Source organism: Lutra lutra, chromosome 1, assembly GCF_902655055.1.
Source record: "Lutra lutra chromosome 1, mLutLut1.2, whole genome shotgun sequence".
Classification (NCBI taxonomy): domain Eukaryota; kingdom Metazoa; phylum Chordata; class Mammalia; order Carnivora; family Mustelidae; genus Lutra; species Lutra lutra.
Window position 1 is genome coordinate 197,417,254 of NC_062278.1, and position 24,318 is coordinate 197,441,571.

General features: G+C 39.4%; 1 protein-coding gene across 3 annotated transcripts in view; it reads left to right on the plus strand.

Moving 5' to 3' along the window:
• The first annotated feature begins 6,191 nt into the window (after nucleotides 1–6,191).
• Nucleotides 6,192–24,318, plus strand: part of DENND6A (DENN domain containing 6A) — a 61,534-nt gene continuing 43,407 nt past the window's right edge. For 2 of the 3 annotated variants that reach the window (XM_047691381.1, XM_047691390.1), the window contains exons 1-3: nucleotides 6,192–6,527; nucleotides 20,970–21,008; nucleotides 21,114–21,156. In XM_047691381.1, the coding sequence (XP_047547337.1) occupies nucleotides 6,288–6,527; nucleotides 20,970–21,008; nucleotides 21,114–21,156 (322 nt within the window). In that variant the 5' untranslated portion in view covers nucleotides 6,192–6,287. Of the gene's footprint in view, nucleotides 6,528–18,046; nucleotides 18,127–20,969; nucleotides 21,009–21,113; nucleotides 21,157–24,318 lie in introns of all 3 variants that reach the window. The other variant, XM_047691399.1, reaches the window with a different exon arrangement.

Sequence of the window (24,318 nt, forward strand, 5' to 3'; positions counted from 1 at the left end):
AAAACAATAGAGTTGTGTAAGATAGAAAGCAAAGTTCCCTATTTCTATTTACCAGCACTTGTATTTCCCACCATTCCTATTCCACATAAGGCAACCACTATTAATAGCTCACTGTGTATCCTTCCAAACGTTTCTGTCTTCTGATTCCTTTTTCCTTTTCCTTTCATTCCATTAACCTACAGCCTTTTGTTTTCTACTTTCTTCATGCTCAGCCCCAAGCCTCCTCACTGTCCTTATCTGCTGCTTACTCTGGGAAGCTAGGCAAGCATACCTGTTAGAATTTTGTGTGAATTTAGACAAAATAATTTATGAGCGAAGGTCTCACACCTCTGATTAAAGAGCATGAACTTGACGGGTTACCTTTTCGGTCTTGCAAGTTGACTGCTAGCTGGGCTTACTAAATCTGTTTCCTGGCACGAACTGGGTCAGGCAGTTGGAAAAGCAAATCTTCAAAAATATAAGGTGTTACTATCTTTATTTCTCATAAACTAAGACTGAAATACATTTAAGAAACATTTTTATATTTTATATTCTTCTCATGTGTTCATACAATTGACCATGAAAGGAAAACTCTATAAAACAGGAGATCTGCAACTAGAGATTTTTAAAATATATTCATCCATTCATTAAATATTTACTGAGTGCCTCTCATGTACCAGGCACCAAAGAAATCCTGGGAATGTAAAGACAAAAACCCAAAGCTCTTCACAGTTTCTTTTTTAAGCCTTCACAAACACTACTTAGGAAGCATCCAACAGTGTATTTTATTGTCTTCTTTGCCTGGATTCTCTCTTCTAAACTTGCTGTACAGCATTTTGTCTCTTAGAGATGTGTGGTAGTAAACCCCATTCTCTGTTGATAACACACTGGCACTTGAGCCTCTGTGTATTTTCTTGCCACCACAAGTACAGTTATGCTCTAACAGCTGCAGTAACATTTAGCTCAAAAGCAAGAGGGAAGTCCTCTGGTTGCGTACATAGATGGATATCTAGGGCACTTGGACTCCCTCCCTTGCAGTAAAATTAAGTCCAGATATCTGGCATTGCAATTCACATCATTATCTGAAGAAGCGTACCCCTGTCTTCCTTCCTTCCTCTCTCATTCCCTTTCTCCTCCTCTCCCTCCTTCTCCTCCTCCTTTCCTTCTCCTTCTCCTTCGGGAGGTAGGAAGGGGCAGAGGGACAGAGAGGGAGAGAATCTTAAGCAGGCTCCCTGCCCAGTGCAGAGCCCCACGTGAGGCTCAATCTCACAACCCTGAGATCATGACTTGAGCCGAAATCAAGAGCCGCATGCTTAACCAACTGAGCCACCCAGGTGCCCCCCTTCTTTTTGTTTTCTTAAGCTATAAAAATTGCTGAAATGCCAAGAGTTTGGTTGGGGTGAATAGAGAAGTTTGGAATGTTTTTAATCCTGTGCTTAGTGTTGTTGGTAATATTAGAAGAGCAGCAGAGCCATGTATCCAGTCATACCCTTGGCTAAAGCAGCCTACTCTGACTTTAGTACTCATAAGAAAAAAGACCCAGGGCTTTGGTTGACAGTGAATGCAACCTGAGCCAGCGATGTGACCTGCCTGCCAAAAGAAGCAAATGTGATCTGAACCAGCATTAATAGAAGGCTGGCGGCTGGGACAAGTAAGGTAATAGTTCCAGAGTATACTCTGCACTCGTCAGATCACACCTGCAGGATGGGGTTTCCTCTTGGGCACCGCATTTTAAGAGTGATATCAACAAGCTGGAGTATGCCCCAGTTGGGCAACAGGATGATGAATGGCCTACAAACAATATCCTTTGAGGAATCGTAGGAGGAACTAGGGTAGTTTACCCTGGAAACTAGAAGGTATGTGGGCGTGGGATAACTATTTTCAATTTCAAGTGGGAGGCCTATCATGTAGAAGAGTTGGACCCTTCTTTGTAATCTCAGCAAGCACAACTTAGACCAAGGGGTATACATTACAAAGTGGCTGATTGATCTTGTCTCCATGAAAGGAAGAATTTTCTAGCCCTTATGAACATCTAGAAAATAGCAGCTTTGCAAGGTAGTGACTTTACCTTAATAAGGGCTGTTGGCTAATCAAACATTAGCAGCTGGCTAATCAAACATCCAGAAGATTCACGAATAGGATGGGAAGTTTGGAGAGATGACCTGATCCAAGATCCTTTCAGAATCAAAGGTTCTATTGCAGAACCTTAAGAAGGAAGTATTAGCACTTTACCCCTTAGACCCCATATAAGCATTAACCATAGAAACTGGGTTAAAATTGAGGCGAAGGTCAAATATGAGAGTTTTAAGGATGAAAAGAAACAAAAAAGCAATAGGAAATTTCTGTTGCCCTAGTGGTTGTGGATTTTTTTTTTTTACCTTTTTAAAAAATTAACTATTTTTATTCACATATAATGTATTATTTGCCCCAGGGGTACAGGTCTGTGAATCGTCAGTCTTACACACTTCACAGCACTCACCATATCACATATCCTCCCCAATGTCCATAACCCAACCAACATAACCCAATCCTCAGTTTGTTTTGTGAGATTAAAACTCTCTTATGGTTTGTCTTCCTCCCGGTCCCATCTTGTTTCATTTTTTCCTTCCCTACCCCTCACAACCCCCCACCCTGCCTCTCAAATTCCTCATATCAGGGAGGTCATATGATAATTGTCTTTCTCTGATTGACTTATTTTGCTCAGCATAATACAGTCTAATGGTTGTGGATTTTGTGGATTTTAGTGATGTTTGTTAGTTTTTTCCCAAAGCAAACCAAATGATTTTTTCCCCATCTTTAAGATGCTTTAGAGCCCTAGTGTGCTCTCTTTCTCATCAAACTCACAGTCCTGGGGCGCCTGGGTGGCTCAGTGGGTTAAAGCCTCTGCCTTTGGCTCAGGTCATGATCCCAGGGTCCTGGGATTGAGCCCCGCTTCGGGCTCTCTGCTCAGCAGGGAGCCTGCTTCCCCCTCTCTCTCTGCCTGCCTCTCTGCCTCCTGTGATCTCTCTCTCTGTGTCAAATAAATAAATAAAATCTTAAAAAAAAAACTCACAGTCCTCTTAATGTGTTGTTTTCATTTTAATATGGTGTTACATTTTGCAAAATTACTTTTTTAAAAAAGATTTTATTTATTCATTTGAGAGAGAGAGAGACAGAGAGAACACAAGCAGGGGGGAGGCAGAGGGAGAGGAAGAAGCGGAATCCCACTGAGCAGGGAGACTGACCCAGGTCTCAGTCCCAGGAACTAGAGATCATGACCCAAGCTGAAGGCAGACACTCAACCATCTAATCCACCCACGTGCCCCACAAGATTACTCTTAATTCAAATTATGCAACAGCATTTCAGGGAATGGCAATCTGCATTCACATGTCAAAGAGCTACCTCTGTGGAACAGCGTTTAAAGCTTATTAATTATTAATAATGAGGTAGCACCAAGTAAAAGGCGTGCATTGAGATAGTTTGGCTCTTCCCCACAATCAGTGAGATGAGTAAGCTGGGAATGAGCATTCCTATTTCATCAATGCAGAAACTGAGTCTTAGAGCAGCTTGCCTACCATGATTATGGATGGAACTGGCACTAGAATCCAGAACTTCTGACTTTTAGTCCAGTGCTCTTTCTAATTCTGTTTTTTTTAAGAGTTTATTTATTAATTTTTTGAAAGAGAGAGGGAGTGTGTGTGAGAGAGAGAGAGAGAGCACACAAGCTGTGGGGAAGGTAGAGGGAGAGGGAGAAGCAGACTCCCCGCTGAGCAGGGAGCCCCATGTGGGTTGATCCCAGGACCCTGGGATCATGAACTGAGCTCAAGGCAGATGCTTAACTAACTGAGCCACCCAGGTGCCCTAATTCTGTTTTAATAGTAAAGGCTACTGTTCTTTCCAAACAGTGGGATTAAAGACTAACTTAAATGCAGAACATTGTTTTTCTCTCTCAACTACAGTGGCTCTCTAGAGTAGGAGGGCAGATTGCTTTGGCCACAGACTTGGCTTTTAACTTTAACCCTGTTCCTAGTTCATCTGATGTACTAAAAATAGTCTCTAGCAAACGTCACTATTGATGGCTGATGATACTTGACCCTTTTCTTGAAATATTGATGCTAACACTCGAAATAAAAATCTGAAGGATGTATACAGAACAATGTTTGTCAAATGGGGTAAATCTGACAGGACAGTGCAGCAAAATACTTAGGAGCTAGGCTGACTCAGAGAGATCTGGGTTTAAATCCATTAGGCCACCAATTGGCTGTGCATCATCACCATCTCATGGAGTCTCAGAATCTTTACCTGTAAATATGGGAAAAATAATGAGATCTGCCTTTTCAGGTTGTGAGGAGGATTAGGTAAGATAATGTGTGTAAAAGCATGAAAACTGATTTTTAAAATTAATTTATTTATTTTATTATTAACATATAATGTATTATTAGCCACAGGGGTACAGCTCTGTGAATTGCCAGGTTTACACACTTCACAGCACTCACCATAGCCCATAGCCTCCCCAATGTCCATAACCCAATCACCCAAAACTGATTTAAAAAAAAAATTGTTTATCATCAGTTACTATCCATTGTCTTTTACTCATTTTTCTCTTGGGACATTATTCTTGTGTGTTTCCTATTTACTTTCATTGTGGCGTTTATACTCTGCATAGTATGTGGTGAATAAAATCCTAATCAGGAGTATTATGCTGGATAATAATCGGTAATAATTCAAAAGACCAAGTGCCTCCTGGGTGCTCAGCACAGTGCTGATCTCTGAGAATACAAAGCATTTTGGGGCGCCTGGATGGTTTAGTTGGTTGAGTGTGCAACTTGGGGTTATAATTCCAGCCCTACGTTGAATATAGAAATTACTTAAACATAAAATCTAGGGATGCCTGGGTGTCTTGGTCCGTCAAGCATCTGCCTTCAGCTCAGGTCATGAGTCCTGGGATGGAGTTCTGCATCAAGCTCCTTGCTTGGCAGGGAGCCTGCTTCTCTCTCTGCCTGCCTCTTCTCCTACTTGTGCCTCTGTCCTATTTCTCTGAAATTTAAATAAGTAAAATCTTAAAAAATAATAATAAAATCTTGGGGCACCTGGGTGGCCAGTGGATTAAGCCTCTGCCTTCAGGGGTGCCTGGGTGGCTCAGTGGGTTGAGCCACTGCCTTCCCCTCGGGTCATGATCTCAGGGTCCTGGGATAGAGTCCCACATCCGGCTCTCTGCTCAGCGGGGAGCCTGCTTCCCTTACTCTCTCTCTCTGCCTGCCTCTCTGCCTACTTGTGATCTCTCTCTGTCAAATAAATTAAAAAAAAAAAAAAAAAAAAAGCCTCTGCCTTCAGCTCAGGTCATGATCTCAGAGTCCTGGGATCGAGCCCCAGAGCCCCATAACCAGCTCTCTGCTCAGCGGGGGGCCTGCTTCCTCCTCTCTCTTCTCTCTTTGTCTTTCTCTGCCTACTTGTGATCTCTGTCAAATAAATGAATAATAATAATAATAATAATAATAATAAAATCTAAATAACCACAGCTACAAAGCTGCCTGAGACTAGGCCCTTGGTAAGAGAGATTGGTCTACAGTGATCTACAGGTTGCTGTGGAGGCCAACCTGGTTTCAGAAAGCACTGCAGAAGTGTGAGTGTTGAATGAGTCACAGGCAACCAGATCAAGAAAGGTGGGTGGGGCCTTGGTGGAGAAGGAACAGCTAAGTGAAGGCACAGATCTCTGAATAAGCAAAGGAGAGAGTGAACTGAGAGCCGTCATCAAAGTTGTAATACTTGTTGGGCTAGTCATGTAACCTCTTAGCATCTCAATTTCCTTATCTGTAAAAAGAATGAAGTCTACCTACTGGTCATGATTTGAATAGTCAATAGAGTAAATATTTGTAAAGTACTTGCTGGCGCATCAACTGAAAGGAGTAAGTATTTAGTTTTAGCCACCGTTACCACTATGTTTAATAATTTAATAATACCTTATAATTGTGAACGTATCATTCCAAGAATAACTCCTCCCCTGATCGTTGGACTTCAAAGAAGGGTATCAGGATTCATAAACCACTCTTGAAGAGCTTTAAGACAAGGATGTCAGGGCTGGCTTCGTGAACACAGCCAAGCGCCAGCAAGACGACCCCACGTCTGCGCGGTGGTAAGGTGCCCCAGCGCGGAGCCGGCCTCCCAGGGTCACGTGGGCCCCAGTCCCGCCCCGGCCCCGGCCCCGCCCGGGCCGAGTCCGTCCCCGGCGGCTGCCGCTGCGGTAGCGGCGGCTGCGCCTGCGCGGATCCGGGAGCGCTCTGCTGCGCGGTCCGCAGTGGAGGCGGCGCGAACAGCAAGGGGGCGGCGGATGGCTCTGCGGGGCCTGGCAGCCTCAGGGCCCGGCTCCCGCGGGCCGTTGGACGAGACCTTGGCGGCAGCCGAGGACCACGGGGCGCCGGCTGTGGTGGTGGCGGCGGGAGGCACGCCGGAGGACGACGAAGAGGATGAGGGCCGCGGCCGGGGCCTGCTGCGCTGGGACGGCTTCTCGGCCTGGCTGCACTGCGTGTGTGTGGTGGGCTTCGACCTGGAGCTGGGCCAAGCCGTGGAGGTGAGGCCCGGCCGCTCCTTGCCCCCAGCGCCTCGTCCGGGTCTCCTTGCCGGGGAGGCCCCAGCAGAGCGTGTGGCCGCGGGCCCGGACCCCGGCTGCAGCGCATCCGGGCGTGGCCGGCCGCCCCTCCGCCTGTCGGGCCGGGCTGCGGTCCATTGGCAGTTCCCGTGGGAGGATCGTGGGCTGCGGCTAGGGGTGAAAAGTTCTCTCTAGGCCCCTCCTAAATACTTGCTGAGGTTCGTTTTTGTTTATTTTTGTTTTTAGCCCGGTGTCACAGGAACAACAAATGGTTAGCGGCACCGGGAGAAGGCTGCAGGCAGGATGTTGGGGACTTTTTTGAAGACGAGAACAATGCCCCTGACATATGGTGAACTATAATAACCAAGCCTCACACAACCAACTTTTTAGACTCCTTGACCGTTTTGGCCATTTCCAGTAATTCTGAGAGCATTCCCCTCAGCCTGAGCCAAAATGCTTATCTCAGCATGATTTTCTCCATTTCCTCGTTTTGTTCCTCATTTCTGTTATTTTTAAAAAATCGTTTCTTTTATTCCTTGACGTTGCTTTTGAAAAGAGTTGGCCTGAAAGCTGTGATCAAGATTAACATAGTTCATAGTTTATCTTGCTTGTGAATCATTCAAGTTTTCCATCTTATGGTGTCTTATTGAAAGGCCTTCGAATGTTATTTATTCTTGACATTGTTTAGGGTCCCTTTTGTAGCGTAAGACATGGCTTGTCATTGTATCCAAGGAAAACCTTATTAGAAGGAGGTATGTTTAGAAATTTTTTGTCTGTTTGTTTTGGTGATGATGATAGATTTTAATGAACCACCTCATTCAGACTTTAGTGGCATGAGTTAGCTATGAAAATGGTCTTGGGAGGTTTTTCTTAAAGCAGAGCTACTGCTTTTGTATTCAACATGTCTTCTCTGTTTTATCATTATGCAGTTCAGTACACATTAGGTTTCCACTAAGATGTAGGCCTTATGCTGGTTGCTGCGCATACAAATATGAACAAAACGCTTTAACCCGTATTTGTAGATTTAGACTACAATTTAGAGGAGAACCAAGAATTAATCACGGAAGAAGATAGGGCCAAATCCCATGATTGGTACATTAGTGGTGTTCCATATGTGCTTGATGGAATGAGTGAATACTTTATCTTGTCGAGACAAACAACAGTTTCCAAAGACTTTGAATTAGAGATTTGTAAGTTATCTTTCATTTACATTGACATGTTAACCTGAAGTTATATATGTAGTAAAATACAATTTAACCGTAAACTTAGGAGTGGGTTGTTGTAGTTGATTGTATTTTAAAGTAGCTGAAGGAGATCCTTGTGGACTCTAATCATTTGGGACATTATTTATAAACATGTTCTTCTGACCAGATAGACAGTATTTAGCATAATTGAGATGCTGCAAAAATGTGAATCATTAAAGGACTTATTTTGAATTTCATTTCCCATGGGATATGCTACTGAACAGTTTCCTTTAGGTCAGTAGTTCTTAACTTTTTTTGCATTCTGGATTTTTTTTTTTTTTTAAAGATTTTATTTATTTATTTGACAGAGAGAGATCACAAGTAGATGGAGAGGCAGGCAGAGGGGGGGGGGGGAAGCAGGCACCCCGCTGAGCAGAGAGCCCGATGCGGGACTCGATCCCAGGACCCTGAGATCACGACCTGAGCCGAAGGCAGCGGCTCAATCCACTGAGCCACCCAGGTGCCCTGCATTCTGGATCTTTTAAAAAAAATATAAACTCCGTTATAAAAATGCTTACTAATTCAAAATTAAGTATATACTTCTATGGACTATCTGGTGGTCATCAGTGGATCTTCTGTTCCACTGTTTCCAGATTAAGAATCGCTGATTTTGGAAGGCATTGAATGAGGGTGGGGAAGATGCCCTAATAAAGGATCCAAAGAAAGATAAACACATTAAATGGATTGCAACATAATTTTGTTTCATTTTTATGGGAAATGTAGAATATTATACCTTGCCACTTTTAAAAGAAGGAAAAGGAACACAAATTAGTAATGAATATAATGAAATAGTTAAAAAAATGTATTTAACTTTTGTATTATGGCCCTATCCAGGCCAAAATGGACAGGTGGGGTGGCTGTAATGGGAAAAGAAGGTGGTGAACATAGACTTGTGTTGGGTAAGTGACATACAGTAACTCCAGCTGCAATTCCTATAATGCACAACCATGGAGACTCAGAAGGGAAATTAATTAAAGAATAGGTAAAAACTAAATTTGGACTAAAATACCCTAGAAGACACCTGTGCTGTCACCGTCTTTGAATTTTAGGGTTGAAAGAGATGTAAGACTCTGTTGTGCCATCACAGAAAGTACCATTTGTAAATTTTAAACAAATGCATGAACAGCACCACTTGGTTAAGCTTAAATCCTTATCAAAGGGACAGTATAGCATATCAGTCAAGAACTAAGACTCCAGAGCTGGACTGCCTAGATTTGAGTCTGTGACTTTGGGCATATTACTACACTTGACTCACATTCCCTCTGTAACAGTATCTGCATCAGAGCACTGCTGTGAGAATTAGAGAAATTAATGTTGGTGAAATGTTGGGAACAATACCTGTGACTCAAGACCTACGTAAGTCTGTGTTAGGGAAGTACTGAAATTCCCTTTTCATTTTCAGTGGAGAAAATCCTTAACTTGCTTTGTAAAGGCAAGACTTTTGAGCCTTAATTTTCTCACTAGTAAAATGAAGTTGTGTTAGTAGAATCAGTACTTTTTTTTTTTTTTTAAACAGGGAAACTTTTTTCCCTGTCTAAATAAAAATCTAATATGGGCCCTCAATGGCTAACCTGGTTGAGATGGGGTCTGTATGTGTGTGTGTGTGTGTGTGTGTGTGTGTGTGTGTGTATTTGGTTGCAGACAATGAAAACTAAGCTATAGCTCAAGCAGAGAAGGAAACTTTTTCAAGATACTCAACGTACAAAACTATTGGGGCTTCATAAAATGGCTAGAGCCCATAACTTGGAAGCCTCTTGCTTATGCTTTTGTTTTTTGGATTTTATTCATGCTTCATGCTCTCTGCAACTTATTTCCTTGGCTTCTGTAGTCTTTATGGTGGAGAAGTTGCCCTTTTCAGCCACTTCAATGAAGAGAGATGCCAGAGGAAGGTACTCAGGCCTGGTTTGGGGCAAACAATCAGCTGAAGACTGTGTGGTTAGAGGAGTGGTCCATTTTGCATAAAATGTCTGTTAGGCCCTGTCCTTGGTAAAGGGGACAATGAACAGTATCTATTAAGTTGGAAAGAAACTATAAAAGGTGTTGACTATAGGAGGTGTGCTCAGCTTCTTCCTTCTCCCACAAAGTGACCCTAGAGCGTCACCACAGAATCCACGTGTCCTCTGGAATGCAGTTTCAAATCCTCTGGATTTTTATAAACTCTAAGTCACTTCCAGCTCTAAAATTACCTGATTATATAGTAAAGCCTTAATTATCTGAATTCAGAATTGCCTCATTTATTCAAGTTTTTTCTCCCTGATTGAGTAATAATATGCTCATTGTTGAAAACTTGGCAAGAAAGAAAATTATAAACATTAAAAGACATCACTCATAATTATACCAAGAAACAAGTGCTATTAATAGTTGATATTTTCATTAATGCTTTTTTTTTTACATAATTCATATCTGTCAAGAATTAATTTGATTGTTAGGAACAGAAACGCTCTCAAATAAATTTAAGAAAAAAGATCGATTGTAAGGAGTCTCTTGGAACCCAGTTGCAGGAAGCTGGAATGAACTTCATGGGATTTGGAAAGCCTCAGGCATTTTGCCTTTGTTTCTCAGGAGCTGTGTGGTCTTTTGTCTCTGCTTCTCTTTGCCAGGCTGTTCCATTCTTTGTGCTGAGACTGGTTTCTTTTGCAAGGGTCTCAGTTTCTGCTCCTCAGTTTCTCTTGATTTTGGATTATTGTGATACTGATTTTAGCCAAACTACTTTTATATTCTGGAACCAGGCTGAAGCTCAATTCAAATACTGGAATATCTGATTGGCCCAGCATGGGTCAGGTGCTCCCTTTTGTTCCGTCATCTGTTAGGAAACCGCGTTTCAGTGACCATAGTGGCTACTTGTAAAAGGAGGAGGGGACACTTCCAAAGCATAGGCTGGGCAGCAATACCCCAAACAGATTGACTATCAGAGTCTGCTTTTTTTTTTTTTTTAAGGTTTTATTTATTTGTTTGCCAGAGAGAAAGAAAGAGAGCACAGGCAGAGGGAGTGGCAGGCAGAGGGAGAAGCAGGCTCGCCACTGAGCAAGGAGCCCAACTTGGAACTCATCCCACGACCCTGGGATCATGACCTGAGCCAAAGCAGACCCCAGAGTCTGCTTTTATTGATAAACATGCTCATAAACAATTTACCAGATCATTAAAGACTCATTAGTACAGTTTTATGGAACATAATTTATTTAACCATTTTTCTTAATTTGGATATTTAGTGGTTTTTCTTTTATCTTCACAGTGTAGAGAATTATTTGCTACCCATACACACATTTTAGAAATGTTTTGAATTTCTGAGCACCTTTAAAGATTTATTTATTTATTTAATTTATTTACTTGAGAGAGAGAGTTGGGGGGGTTGGAGAGAGGGGAGGAGCAGAAGAGGGATAAGCAGACTGCACTAAGTGTAAAAGCCTGACTTGGGGCTCCATCCTACCACCCTGAGATGATGACCTGAGCCAAAATCAGAGTTGGTCTCTTAACTGAGTGAGCCACCCAAACACCCCCTCACACTTTATTGATTGATTTATGTATTTGAGACAGAAAGGGAGAGGAATTTTTGAGAGCCTTTAAATCACATGAACTACACAGTGGAGAGTTTTTATCAAGAAAGGAGGCTATATTTTGTCAAATACCAGAATCATCTGGTTCTTGTCTTTTATTAGTGTGGTGTGTCACATTGATTGATTTGCAGCCCGGGGATAAATCACACTTGGTCATGGTGAATAATCCTTTTAATGTACTGGTGTTGGGCATTAAGGAGGGTACTGAAAGTAATGAGCACTGGGTGTTGTATGCAACTGATGAATCACTAAATTCCACCTCTGAAACTAAAAAAAAAGAAAAGAAAAGAAAAGAAAAGATTATATAATTCATTAAATAACATTGCTCTAAAACTAAGAAAAAAAATCACATGAACTTACAGAGTGTCCTAGGAAGTTGACATTTCTGTAATGTGAGGTCACCTCCTGAACTTCTCTAGTCCTTGATTTTATAAGAATTGAGGCATCATTAGTAGCTTTTCCTCCTTGAAGTCTTTATCAACTCTTTGGACAATTTCAGTCCAAAATTGAGGTTTGGGAGCATCCAGTTTAAAAGGGAGAGGAACAACCCTTCACACAATTGCCTTCATCTTTCTCAAAAAAATAAACAAAATAAAAATAAAAAAATAAATTAAAAAAAAATAAGTTTTTTTTCAATAAATTTTTTTTTTTAAGATTTTATTTATTTATTTGACAGAGAGAAATCACAAGTAGGCAGAGAAGCAGGCAGAGAGAGAGGAGGAAGCAGGCTCCCTGCTGAGCAGAAAGCCCGATGCGGGGCTCGAACCCAGGACCTGGGATCATGACCTGAGCCGAAGGCAGCGGCCCAATCCACTGAGCCACCCAGGTGCCCTCAATAAATTTTTTTTTTAAAAGGGAGAGAGCATCTGGGTGGCTCAGTTAAGCATCCAACTCTTGATTTCGGCTCAAGTCATTATCTCAGGATGGTGGGATGGAGCTCCAAGTTGGCGCTGCACACTCAGTGCAGAGTCTGCTTGTCCCTCTCCCTCTAGTAAAAAGAGCACAAGCTGTTGGGTTTTGAACATCTGGTTGTTTGGTTTTTGGCCAGTTTCTTCAATTTTCTGAGTCTCATTTCCCTCAACTATAAAGCAGAAAAATAATACCCTAAGAGTGTTGTTGGAGGTACTAAGAATGAGAATGCATTTAAGAATTAATGCCTGTCATTTAATGTGTGCCCAGATGTTCCTCCCTTATTATAGTTAGTCTCCTTGCACGTTTAGTAATCAGTGTAGGACTGCTCTTGGTTATTTTCTTACTCCTATTATTTTGCCTTAAATTGATTTTTTTAAAAAATCCCACAGTTTCGGATGTGAATCCCAAGTATTTAAAGTACTTCCTGGGAGGACAACTGGCTGGCTCAGTCATAAGAGTATGCAACTCTTGATCATGGCCTTGTGAGTTTGAGCCCCATGTTGGGTGTAGAGATTACTAAAAAAGAAAAAAAAAATGGGGCGCCTGGGTGGCTCAGTCCATTAAGCGTCTGCCTTCTGCTCGGGTCATGATCCCAGGCCCAACCCCATGTTGGGCTCCCTGCTCAGTGGGGTGCCTGCTTCTCTCTCTCCCTGCTGCTCCCCCTGCTTGTACTCTCTGTCATTTAAATAAAATCTTTTAAAATATATATATGTATAATGAAAAATCAAAGTTAAAAATAAAGCAGTTCCTGGAAATCAAGTCTATAAGGTTTCATTTGCTGATAATCTATGACATAGCCTATTTGTGTGTACATATAGATTGTATTCTACCTCTTGCCAAAAATAATTTCAACCCAATGAAATAATCTGTAAAAAGCAGGACAGTTGATCATTAATATATTGTGTGAGTCCTGATTTCATTTGGATTACTGATCTCAGCCTCCCTCTGCCCCCATACACACTTTGTTGATTTATTTATTTGAAAAATCCGAGAGAGAGCACGGAGGGAGAGGGAGAAGCAGGCTCCCTGCTGAACAGAGAGCCTGACACAGAGCTCGATCCCAGGACCCCTAGATCACGACCCGAGCCAAAGGCAGATGCCTAACCAACTGAGCCACCCGGGTGCCCCACACTTTTTTAAAAAATAAAAAAACAAAAAAGCCCCAAATTGAAGATAAATCTCTGCTGTGGGGTGAAGGCAAACGTCCGTACCATTTTTTAAAGAGCAGTTAGAATTTACTCCCCTTTCTTTTTCACTTCTGCTTTTTGCCTCTTCCTTTTTATCCCCTAGCAGGGTGGAGCCTGAGGTAGTCACTACAGTGTTCTTTATCTTAGCAAAGGTTGTTTATTTTTTGGAGAAGGGTGAAGACAGTTGTGTGAAGGGTTGTGTCTTTCCCTCAAACTGGGTGCTCTATAACCCCAGTATTTGCTCTTCTGCAAGTTTACTGTTTTAATCAAAACAGGTGTTTGGTGTAACTGTTGCTGGACTGTCTCATCAAACTATCTATTCAGCAGATGCTTACTGGGCAGCTACCATATCCAGACACTGTTGTGTTTTGGAGATAAAGCTTTGATGAAGCCTCCCTTCATTGAGCTTCCAGTCTAGCATGGACGGTAGGCCATTAAACAGTGAGGATTATATTAGGAGGGTTTGCAGATGCTAATAATGGCCTTTAAATTTCCTTGTGAACTTGTAGCACTTCATAGTAGCTTGATGTAGTTTTGTGGTTTGAGAGTTGAAGTTTGAGTAATCTCCTGAGCTTAGGCTCCCAAATAGTACAAGGGCTTCTTCAGTGCTACTGATCTCTGGTTCTGTTATGAAATTATATAATCCCAGTATGGAGGAATCTGGGATGTTCCTCCCTCCAGTTAGTCAGTTCACAAGTGCTTTATGTTTTCTGAATGATGTGAAAAATGGACAATTATATCTAAACTTTACTCTTATTAGAGAAAAATGCTTCATGGTCCATTCCATGTTCAAACTGATCACGTTTTCTAGTAATTTAATTTAGTTTAGTTCTTGAGTGAGCTGGAACTTTAGACTGAGGTCCAGTCTGTTCTGATACTGTGATGTCAGGCTGTTTTTTCCCGCTTTTCGAAAAAAGTAAACATTTTTATTGCAGTATAACATACATGTAGGAAAGCATACAAATCCTGAGTTGGGTAAATTTTCTTTCTTTCTTTCTTTCTTTTTTTTTTAAGATTTTATTTATTTGACAGAGAGAGATCACAAGCAGGCAGAGAAGCAGGCAGAGAGAAAGGGGGAAGCACGTTCCCCGCTGAGCAGAGAGCCTGATGTGGGGCTGGATGCCAGGACCCTGAGATCATGACCTGAGCTGAAGGCAGAGGCTTAACCCACTGAGCCACCCAGGCACCCCCTGAGTTTGGTAAATTTTCATAAAGTGAGCATATCATTTCACTACTCTGGAGATCAAGAAACAGAATGTTATCACTGCCCCCAGAAATTTCCCTTATGTCTTCTTTCAGTCATGAGCCATTGCCCCTTCCCCCCAGACCCTGGCAACCACTCATCTACTTTCTCTGTGGATTCTCCTGTTCTATACATTTCATATGAATGAAATCAAACAATTTCATTTTGCATTTTTTTCTCTGGCTTCTTTTACTTAGTATATTTTCAGAGTTCATCCATGTTGTAGTATATATCAGTACTCCATTCCTTTTTATGGCTGAATTTTATATATTAAAAGGAAATATGACATTTTGCTTATCCATTCATCATTTGATGAAAATTTTGCTTTTTTTCCTACTTTTTGGGTAATATGAATAATGCTGCTATGAACATTTGTTTTAAGTTTTTGTGTGAACATATGTTTTCACTTGTCTTGGAATGAAATTGCTAGGTAATAAGGTAATTATGTTTACTTTTTTGAGAAACTACTAAGCTGTTTTCCAGGGTGGCTGTATTTTCACATTTCCTTTAGTAATGTGTGAGGGTTCTAATTTCTCCATATCTTGTCAGCACTAATTCTTATCTGTCTTTTTGATTACAGCTGTCCTAGTGGATATGAGATGGTACCTTATTATAATTTTATTTGCATTTTCCCTAATGACTAATGGTGCCAAGTGGCTTTTCATATGCTTATTGGCCTTTTGTATATCTTTTTTGGAGAAACGTCTAATCAAATCTTTTACCCATTTAAAAATTGGGTCACTTGACTTTTTTATTGAGTTGTGAGAATTCTTTATATATTCTGTACCTTAGACCCTCATCAAATACATGATTTGCAGTTAGTTCCTTCCATTCTGTGGGTTGCCTTCACCTTCTTGGTAGTGTTCTTTGAAACACAAAAGTTTTAAATTTTGATGACGTTCAGTTTCTGTTTTCTTTGGTTGCTTGTGCTTTGATTGTATCTAAGAAGCTATTGGCTAATCCACAGCCATAAAGATTTATTCCCATGTTTTCTTCTAAGATATTTGTAGTTTTAACTCCTACAGTTAGGTCTTTAAACAGCTTTGGGTTAGTTTTTGTATATGATATGAAGTAGAAGTGTTACTTTTTTTAAAACCTCATTTTGATATAATATTTGGCTTACATGGAGTTATAGAAGTAATTTATTTAGATTTCTCTGAAGTTAACATTTTATATAAACATAGTACAATAATCAAGACAAAGAATTTAACATTGGCATGATACAATTTACTAAACAGAGTTTATTGGGAGTCACCAGTTTTTCTACTAATGTGCTTTATCTGTTTCAAGATCCAATCCAGTTCTCTACATTGCAAGTAGGTATTATAACTCCATAGACCTCTTCTGTCTGTGGAGCTCCTCAGTCTTTCCTTGTCTCTCATGACCTTGATTCTTTGGAGTACTGTTCATATAGTTTATAGTCTGTTTTTAAATTTTGTTTTTTTCTAGTGTGTTGTCATGATTAGTCTGAGGTTAAAAATTACTGGGAAGAATACCCCAGATATGATGTGTCCTTTTCAGAACATCATCTCAAGAAGTACAGGATATTAAAATTAAAATGTCTCATTATTGGTAACTTTAACCTTGATTACTTGGTTGAGATGATGTCTGCCATGTTTATCCACTATAAAGTTACTGTTTTTGTCTTTGTAATTAATAAGTGTTTATTGTGTTAGAAATTGAACTGCACAGTATCTTGTTTTCTAAGCTTGGTCTGCTAATTCAGCATCCATGAGTGGATCTTAGCTGCAGCAATTACTATTCTGGTGTTCTAACTGTGATTTTTTAATTTTCCTTACTCCTTCTATATTTATTAGTTAGAATTCTTTTATGAGGAAGAGTTGTCCCTTTTCTCTCATCCTTCCATCCCTCTATCTATATCAGTACAGACTGAGGGATACTTATTATTTGGGTTATAATCTAATACTATCATTATTTATTTTGTTAATCAAATCATTCCAGCTTTAAGCATTGGTACCTTTTTAGGTTGGCTCCTGTGTCCTTTAATCCTGCCCCCCTCCTTTTTTTGAACACTTCCTTTCTGGCACAACAAGATGCTCCAGGATTATCTTGTATTTTTCCTGTCCCAGTCTTGTAATCTGCTACCTTCCTAAGACACCCTGGTTCTTTTTATTTCAGAATGGTATTTAGCAATCAGCATCTCAGCATTAGGTGTACTCAGTGCTACTAGGGTATCATTGCTTTATTTTTCATATTAAAAAGCCTTTAAAAAGATATTATGTTTAACATATCTTAAGATATTTTCCAGCCAGTTTTTAAAAATAACCAATACATAACCAATTGAAAAGTGTAGATTTGGGGGGTTTTTTGGGTTTTTTTTTTTTTTTTTTTGGAGTTGTTTTTGTTTTTTGCCTGCAAACAGTTTCCATTTTCAGTTTGGAATGAGTATTATTGTCTAATCTTTGAAGACATAACTCCTTAAAAAATATTTTATTTTGGGGGAACCTGGGTGGCTCACTTGGTTAAGCATCCAGCTCTTGATCTCAGCTCAGGTCTTCATCTCAGGGTTGTGAATTCAAGCCCTGCATTGGGCTCCATGCTCTGTGTGGAGCCTACTTAAAAAAAAATTAAAAATAAATAACTGAATAAGATTTTATTTTTAAGTTATCTCTGCACCCAATGTGAGGCCCAAACTTTCAACCCCAAGATCAAAAGTTGCACACTCCATGGACTGACAGGCAGCCAGGGTTCTTATTAGGTTTGAAATTAATCCTCTTTTTAATGATGTTTTGATGATATTTATATGTGACTAATGTTAATGTAGGAAATCAGGGCAGGCCTGGGATGGCCTGGGATATAGTCTCTGCTGGGCCTGAGATGCTAGGGTAGGGTTGTGCAATGGAAACAGATACTGAATGACATGACAACAGGCAGGCATCCATTCACAGATAACTGGGATGCATGACAGGCATGAATTTTTCCCATGTCTGAGTGGTACTAGCAGTAAGTTAACTGGTGTTCCTAATTTTCTTTCACCTGGGACCCATAATTTCTTCTACATTGAGGTGGGAATGTTAGGACAGGCAGGGGCAAGTGGCGGATAGACATACCTTTGAAGATAATAACCTGATTTAAAACGTTTTGTAATACTCTTTTCCAGCAGATATATTAGTATTTTTTTCCTGGGGTACGTTTTTCCTATTACATCATCATATGAGATATTTATGCTATGTTATCATTTTTAGGCCTTAATAATGATATCAAATAAAATTTACTTTTTTCTTGGCTTATTACTTGGCCATCTCTCCCTTATTTCTTATAACATGGAAGATCTTAACATAGGTAACAGAACCAGGGTGACATTAGCTGATGCTCTCTGTCCCCCTTTGATGCCTCCCAGGAATGCCAGTGGCCTGGGGGACAGAGATGCCTGGACTTGAGCTGTGGAGAGAGGAAACTTCAAGCGAGAGGCGTCTCCAGGTACTGGGGCCAATCCACAGTTGATTAATGCCTGTATAGTTATCAGGAGCTAACTGACTAAACTAACATTGATTGCCCATACTTAAATTTATACTTTATTTTTTACAAGATAAATTATGTACATAGATAACCTAGTAATGGTTGCAATTTGTGCAGTTTGAGATACTTGGCAGTGGTTACTTTTTAAATTTTTACCTAGGGAGTTTAATTGAAGTTCTAAAATTAAGTATGATTTTTTTTCTATTTTCTTTTTTTAAAAGACTTTATTTATTTGACAGAGAGAGACATGGTAAGAAAGGGAATGCTAGCAGAGAGAGAGGGAGAAGCAGGCTTCCCTCAAGCAGAGAGCCTGATGTGGGGCTCAATCCCAGGACTGTGGGATCATGATCTGAGCTGAAGGCAGAGGCTTAATGACTGAGCCACCCAGGTGCCCCTCTATTTTTTTTATCTTAAGTACACAGTGGACATTTTCATACCTATAACATATAAAGGTACATTACTTCTTTTTGAGTATTTTATCTTTTCTGAATTAGAACACTGGGCAGTCCTAATGGAGTACATTAAAATGAAATTCTAGAATACTCTTTGATAATCTAGTACAATCAGAGTTTTTAAAGGGCAGACTTGATAGTTTATATAGTTCTTAGATCTTTTTAGCTTACTTAAATATATATAGCATACATAAACCCCTTAAATACACACACACACACACACACACACACACACACGTTATATATATTCAAGCTACTCATATATATGGGTAAAACATACCAACATTTTTTTCTATATTGTCATGCTGGTATTTTAAACCATAGAAGACCAAAGTCCAGAGGAACCACTGTGAAGTCTTTAGGTAACAAAAAATTGAAATTTTGTATATTTGCTTTTGAGTTTATAGTGTAATTTCAGGAAAGAAAAATCTGAAGGACATTCACATAAAACTGAGCTTAGAGTCTAAGGTAAAGCTATTGCTACAGGCCACTAAATATATCAAGATGACAACTCTGGTATAATTTACATGTAGTGAGAATTTCATAAAATAGGACTAAATAGATTATAAGTTTGCCATTTCTGCTTTAAAGGTAACAAGGTAAAATGGTCTCAAGGTGAAGCAAGGAAGATCTATGTGTGTGTGAAGAATAATTACATATTATTAAATATTGTGTTGTTGAACTAATTTGAGGGCATATCCACTTATTGAAGAAATATATTTTTAGTGTTTACTATGCAGCAGAGACTGTTCTAGGTGTAAAAATAGAGTGGTGAACAAAACAGACCAGATTCATGCGTTCATGAATTGTGAAACAGAGGTTAATTTAGATTGGTTAGAACACAGGATGCAAAAGCAGAATAAGTAGAGAGAATATTGGCTTCGGTGTCATTGTCTATTCCAGAAATGGTAGATGGGTTTTCATGTAATGTATCAGCTCTCTAGACCCTCCCCATAGCCCTAGATTGAGAAGGATGATATGCCACATCCTAGCTAGTAGGGAAAGAGGGCTGTGATTGCACAGTAATGATCCCTGCTAAGGGTGAAGAACGGTGGCTTGTGTACTTTGGAATGAGACAGGCCTAAGTTCAAGCCCACCTCTGGCACTTACTAAACAAGTAAAATTCAGAAGAGTTATTTAACTACTGTGAACTTGTCCCCTCTTCTGTAAAGACAAGAAGAATTGACAGAATTGTTGTGAAAATTAAAAACTCTGGAAGATACTCTTTAAGCATTAGTTCTCCCCATCTTTCTTCTTACCTTAATTTTCTTATATATACAATGGAGATACTGTTACTGGCCTTGTCTATTATTATGAGGACTAGCTAAGTGAAATAAATGTGTGAAACCATTTAAATATGGTTTGTAATGTGATACTACTATATGTTATATCTGGAAATGGAAGATTATTAGGCTCTGGGGCGGCTGGGGAATGGGAAGAACTCATAAACTCTTCCAGAAGTGGGAAATTATGGATCCCCACATTAGCAACCCAACATTAACATAATTTAGCTACTCTGTGTTGTTTTTCTCCCCTTTTTGCTATCAGCCACTAACCTGCTGCTCTTAATCTCATTTCTTCTTTATATTCCCAAGAGAGTCTGGTTTGGTCCACTTGAGCACTGTATTCTTTTGGGCAGAATTTACACACCCAGCCACTTCTAGGTAGTTGGTTGACTGGCCTGTAGAGTCACTGCCTTTGGGTCTGGTGTTTACTAGTGCTTACTCTGACAGGAGCTGTTCTTGCCTATTCTTGCTTCCTTTGCAGTGGCTTTGGGGCAGGAGTGTCCCTCAGAAGGTGGCTATGATCACTACAGGCACTAAATTGACCTGTCCTAAGAAAATGCAATGACTTTTTTAAGGGATTGGAGGAAATTAGGATAGACTTTATGGTCGGAGATGGCCTTTGAGATTTCTTAAACTATAGATAATTATTTTCTCTTAACAGTTTTTCTTTTAATAAGTAGCTGGTATTTGCATTACTTCTTAGAATCGATTGAACATCATTATTTCTTGAGTACCACCCAGCTGACAGATCGAATTCTCTTTAGCTTTTCGGTTTCCAAAGACAAGACTCAGTAAGCTTTAAGTTACAGTAATTCAGTTGGTAAATTATTCTTGATAAACCAAGATTTCACCATTCTTTTAGAGGTAACTTTGACTCGGAAATTTTTTTTCCTAATATAAATCCAGCTCAGTTATCCCAGCTTCTCCCATATGTCATTATTGGAAGTTTGTGAACTATTTCTTAAAACTATTTAACCATAGCCAACCAGTATTAGAAGTACCTGCTAATGTCTAAAATATACACTTAGTATATTTGTCTAACAAGATTTAATTCTTTTTCTTCCAGGTAATTTATCCTCAACATTCCAAACTTACTGATAAAGAAGTAAGTAAAAATATTGCTCCATATAGTCTGCTGTAATATTCTGTTTGTTTTTATTGGTGTGTGTGTGTGTGTGTCAGTATATATAGCTTTTGTTTTCTTTTTCAGAAAACCAATATTTGCTATTTGTCTTTTCCAGATTCAAATTCAGGTAACTATTTTTCATGTGGTATTTTTGTTGAATTTTATACTAAGCATATTGATTATACTCTTAATATATGAAAATGGTTTGAAATAGAATGTTAGAATGCAAATTCATTTTCCGCCTAACAAGTCAGTGATTGTAATTCTCAGTTTTACGATGCCAGTCATGTCTTTTTGATTTTAGTTTGTTCAACTTTTAAAATAACTTACGTTGTAGTGAGGTAAAACATCAAGAAGCAATAAACTGTTGAAATAGTGAAGAGATTGAAAACCAGCAACATTGGTATGTTTGGGGATTTATAGTAGGTAGTTTACTTTTAGTTCAGGATTTGGAAGCTTACCAAGAACTTTGTAAAAGCAGTGAGTTAAAACACACACACATACACAATAGGGTGAATCTGGTTATGAAGCATGGCCATCAATTACTTTAATAGTTTGTGTGCGTTAATATACATAAAGCACTTGGAATAGTGCTTAGCATATAAAAAACACCGTGTAAGTGTTTGCTGTTACTATCAAGTTTGGTTTTGCTGGTCTTTTTCAAACTCTCCCTTTGTGTGGTCCTAATTGTTGAAATCTTTCAGGTTACCTCTTATGTTTCCCTTTCAAAACAGCTTTTCAGGCTTCTAGTGACCAGAACATTCCACATCTTAGACCACACACAGTTAGAACCCTATGAAGCAAAGGCACTCCAGTTCCCTTTCCTTTTGTGGTTACTTCTAATGTCCTGTTAATTCAGTTTAGTTCATTTTATTTGGGAGATTTGATATTTTAATTTTTAAACTGATTTCTCCTTTCCTTATAAATACTTCCAGAGTTCTTTCCTATATACATGTGCAATTCAGGTTTTAGGAATTATGTGAAAAAGAAATGGTATCTTGGTTAAAAAAAAAAAAAAAAGCCTTTGAGAAATCCCAGTAGGGCTTTTGTTCTAACCTGGAGTTATTAGAATCTCTTGGTATGTTTGCCTATTAATGAAATAATGATAGAGAGGTCCTATAGGATCATTCCTCATTTCCTTACAAAGTCCACGCATGTAGTTCTGAATATAGTGAGTGTTGGATTGGACTTCCAGGACTCAGGGTAAGCTGAGTTGTATGCATTACAGGATGAACTGATTTTATGTGATTGGAGTCACAGTGGATTACACTGCACACTCTTCTCTTTCAGATCATAGCCGGTTTTCATGGCTCTTTTACACCTCTCCGCATGATCTTCAAGGCTAAGAAGCTAATTACATGTTGTTTGGATAGACTTTTTTATTTTTAGTTTTGTAGTCAGTCCCTCCCTGTGTCCCTTTTTTTTTCGAATTTAGACTCAAGTGTAACTCCGTGTAAAATCAGAATTTGCTCAGTATTTCAGACATTTGAGTGATGTTCAGATGTTTTGTAATGCCTTCCTTATAAGCTGCACATCAAATGAATTAGGGTTAATTTTATTTAAAGTATGGTGGATACTTAGAAATAAAATTGACAAAAGGTTTTAAAAAGGACACCTTGCCATCTTAGGAGATGAATATTAAGCTAGACAGCAGTAGGCTGTGAGTTTTATGTGTATTTGAGAGTGCTCTTCTCAGTTGTTGATTATCCAGTTTGTTTCACTGATATTTATGAAATGCATGTTGGGATTCCTGTGCCAACTTTGAAGTGGATTTAATTTTTCCCCAAAATAGCTTTTATTTGTTAGGGAGGGAAATCCAGGTACAGTAGAGCAGTCTTTAGGAAAGAATCATAATTTGTTTCCATGGTGCACACTTTAAAAAAGTAAAACAAGATTTAGACTCTCTGGTATGCAGATAAAGAAGAATGCTTTTGGGATTCCCAATGGAGTGATTTGCCAATTCTCCATTTCCTCCACCTGCTGTCCACACAGACCTTAGATCCTGTGACTTTAGAAAAAAATTTGGTTTAGTTTGTTTTTAGTTTTCAATATCTTACTGCATTTGAGTGACTTTTATCTTTAGAAGCCACATTTTGGATTTTAAGACACAGATATATAGCGTCTAGAAATACAAGAAATGCTGAATTTTATGAAAAAGAAGTAATAAAACTCTCATAGCTATAAATCTCTAACCACCCGGCTCCATTCTCAAATCATGGGTATGCTGTGAGAACTTTCCAGTGACCAGCTACACTCATAAGCTGTACAGAATTGGTCAGGAAGATAGTTCAGCAGGTCAAAAAGGCTTTAGGCATGTTAGCCTTGTCAGTTGAGGTAAATGGCTCCTGTTTTGTGTTTCAGAGGTCTGTCCCTTCACACACTGAAGGTTACTAAAGAAGTATCAACTGACAGTACAGATTGGCAACCAGACTTTTTTTTTTTTTTTTAAGATTTTATTTATTTATTTGACAGAGATAACGTGAGAAAGGGAACACAAGCATGGGGAGTGGGAGAGGGAGAAGCAGGCTACCTACTGAGTAGGGAGCCTGATACAGGGCTCCATCCCAGGACCGTGGGATCATGACCTGAGCTGAGGGCATATGCTTAACGACTGAGCTACCTGCTCCCTGGCAATCAGATTTTTTACATTTGCCATGCAGAAAATAATATCTAGGAAGGACAAGGCAATCCTGATACCCTACAACCTCATCAAAAATAAATCTTTATTGTTAGTATGAGCCATTGCATTTTCCTGCTCTATCATATTAAGTGTCTCAGAGAAATCAGTGTGTACTTCTCAGTGGTTTCTTTTTCTTTCTTTTCTTTTTTAAGAAAATATTTTGGGTTTTTAGTTTTAATTCCAGTATAATGAACATAGAGCATAATATTAGTTGCAGGTGTACAATATAGTGATTCAACAATTCTGTACCTTACCCCGTGCTCATCAGTGTAAGTGTACTCTTTAATCCCTATCACCTATTTCACCCATCTCTCCACCCACCTCCCCTCTGGTAACCATCTGTTTGTTCTCTATAGTTAAGAGTCTGTTTCTTGCTTTGTTTTTTTCTCTTTTCCCTTTGTTTTGCTTCTTAAATTCCACATATGAGTGATAGCGTATGGTATTTGTCTTTCTCTAACTTATTTCGCATAGCTTTATATTCTCTAGATCATCCATGTTGTTGCAAATGTCAAGATTTCATTCTTTTTTTATGACTGAGTAAGATTCCATTGTGTATATATAAATGTGCAAGATGTGGTTTGTATGCGTGTGTATGTGCATGTATACACA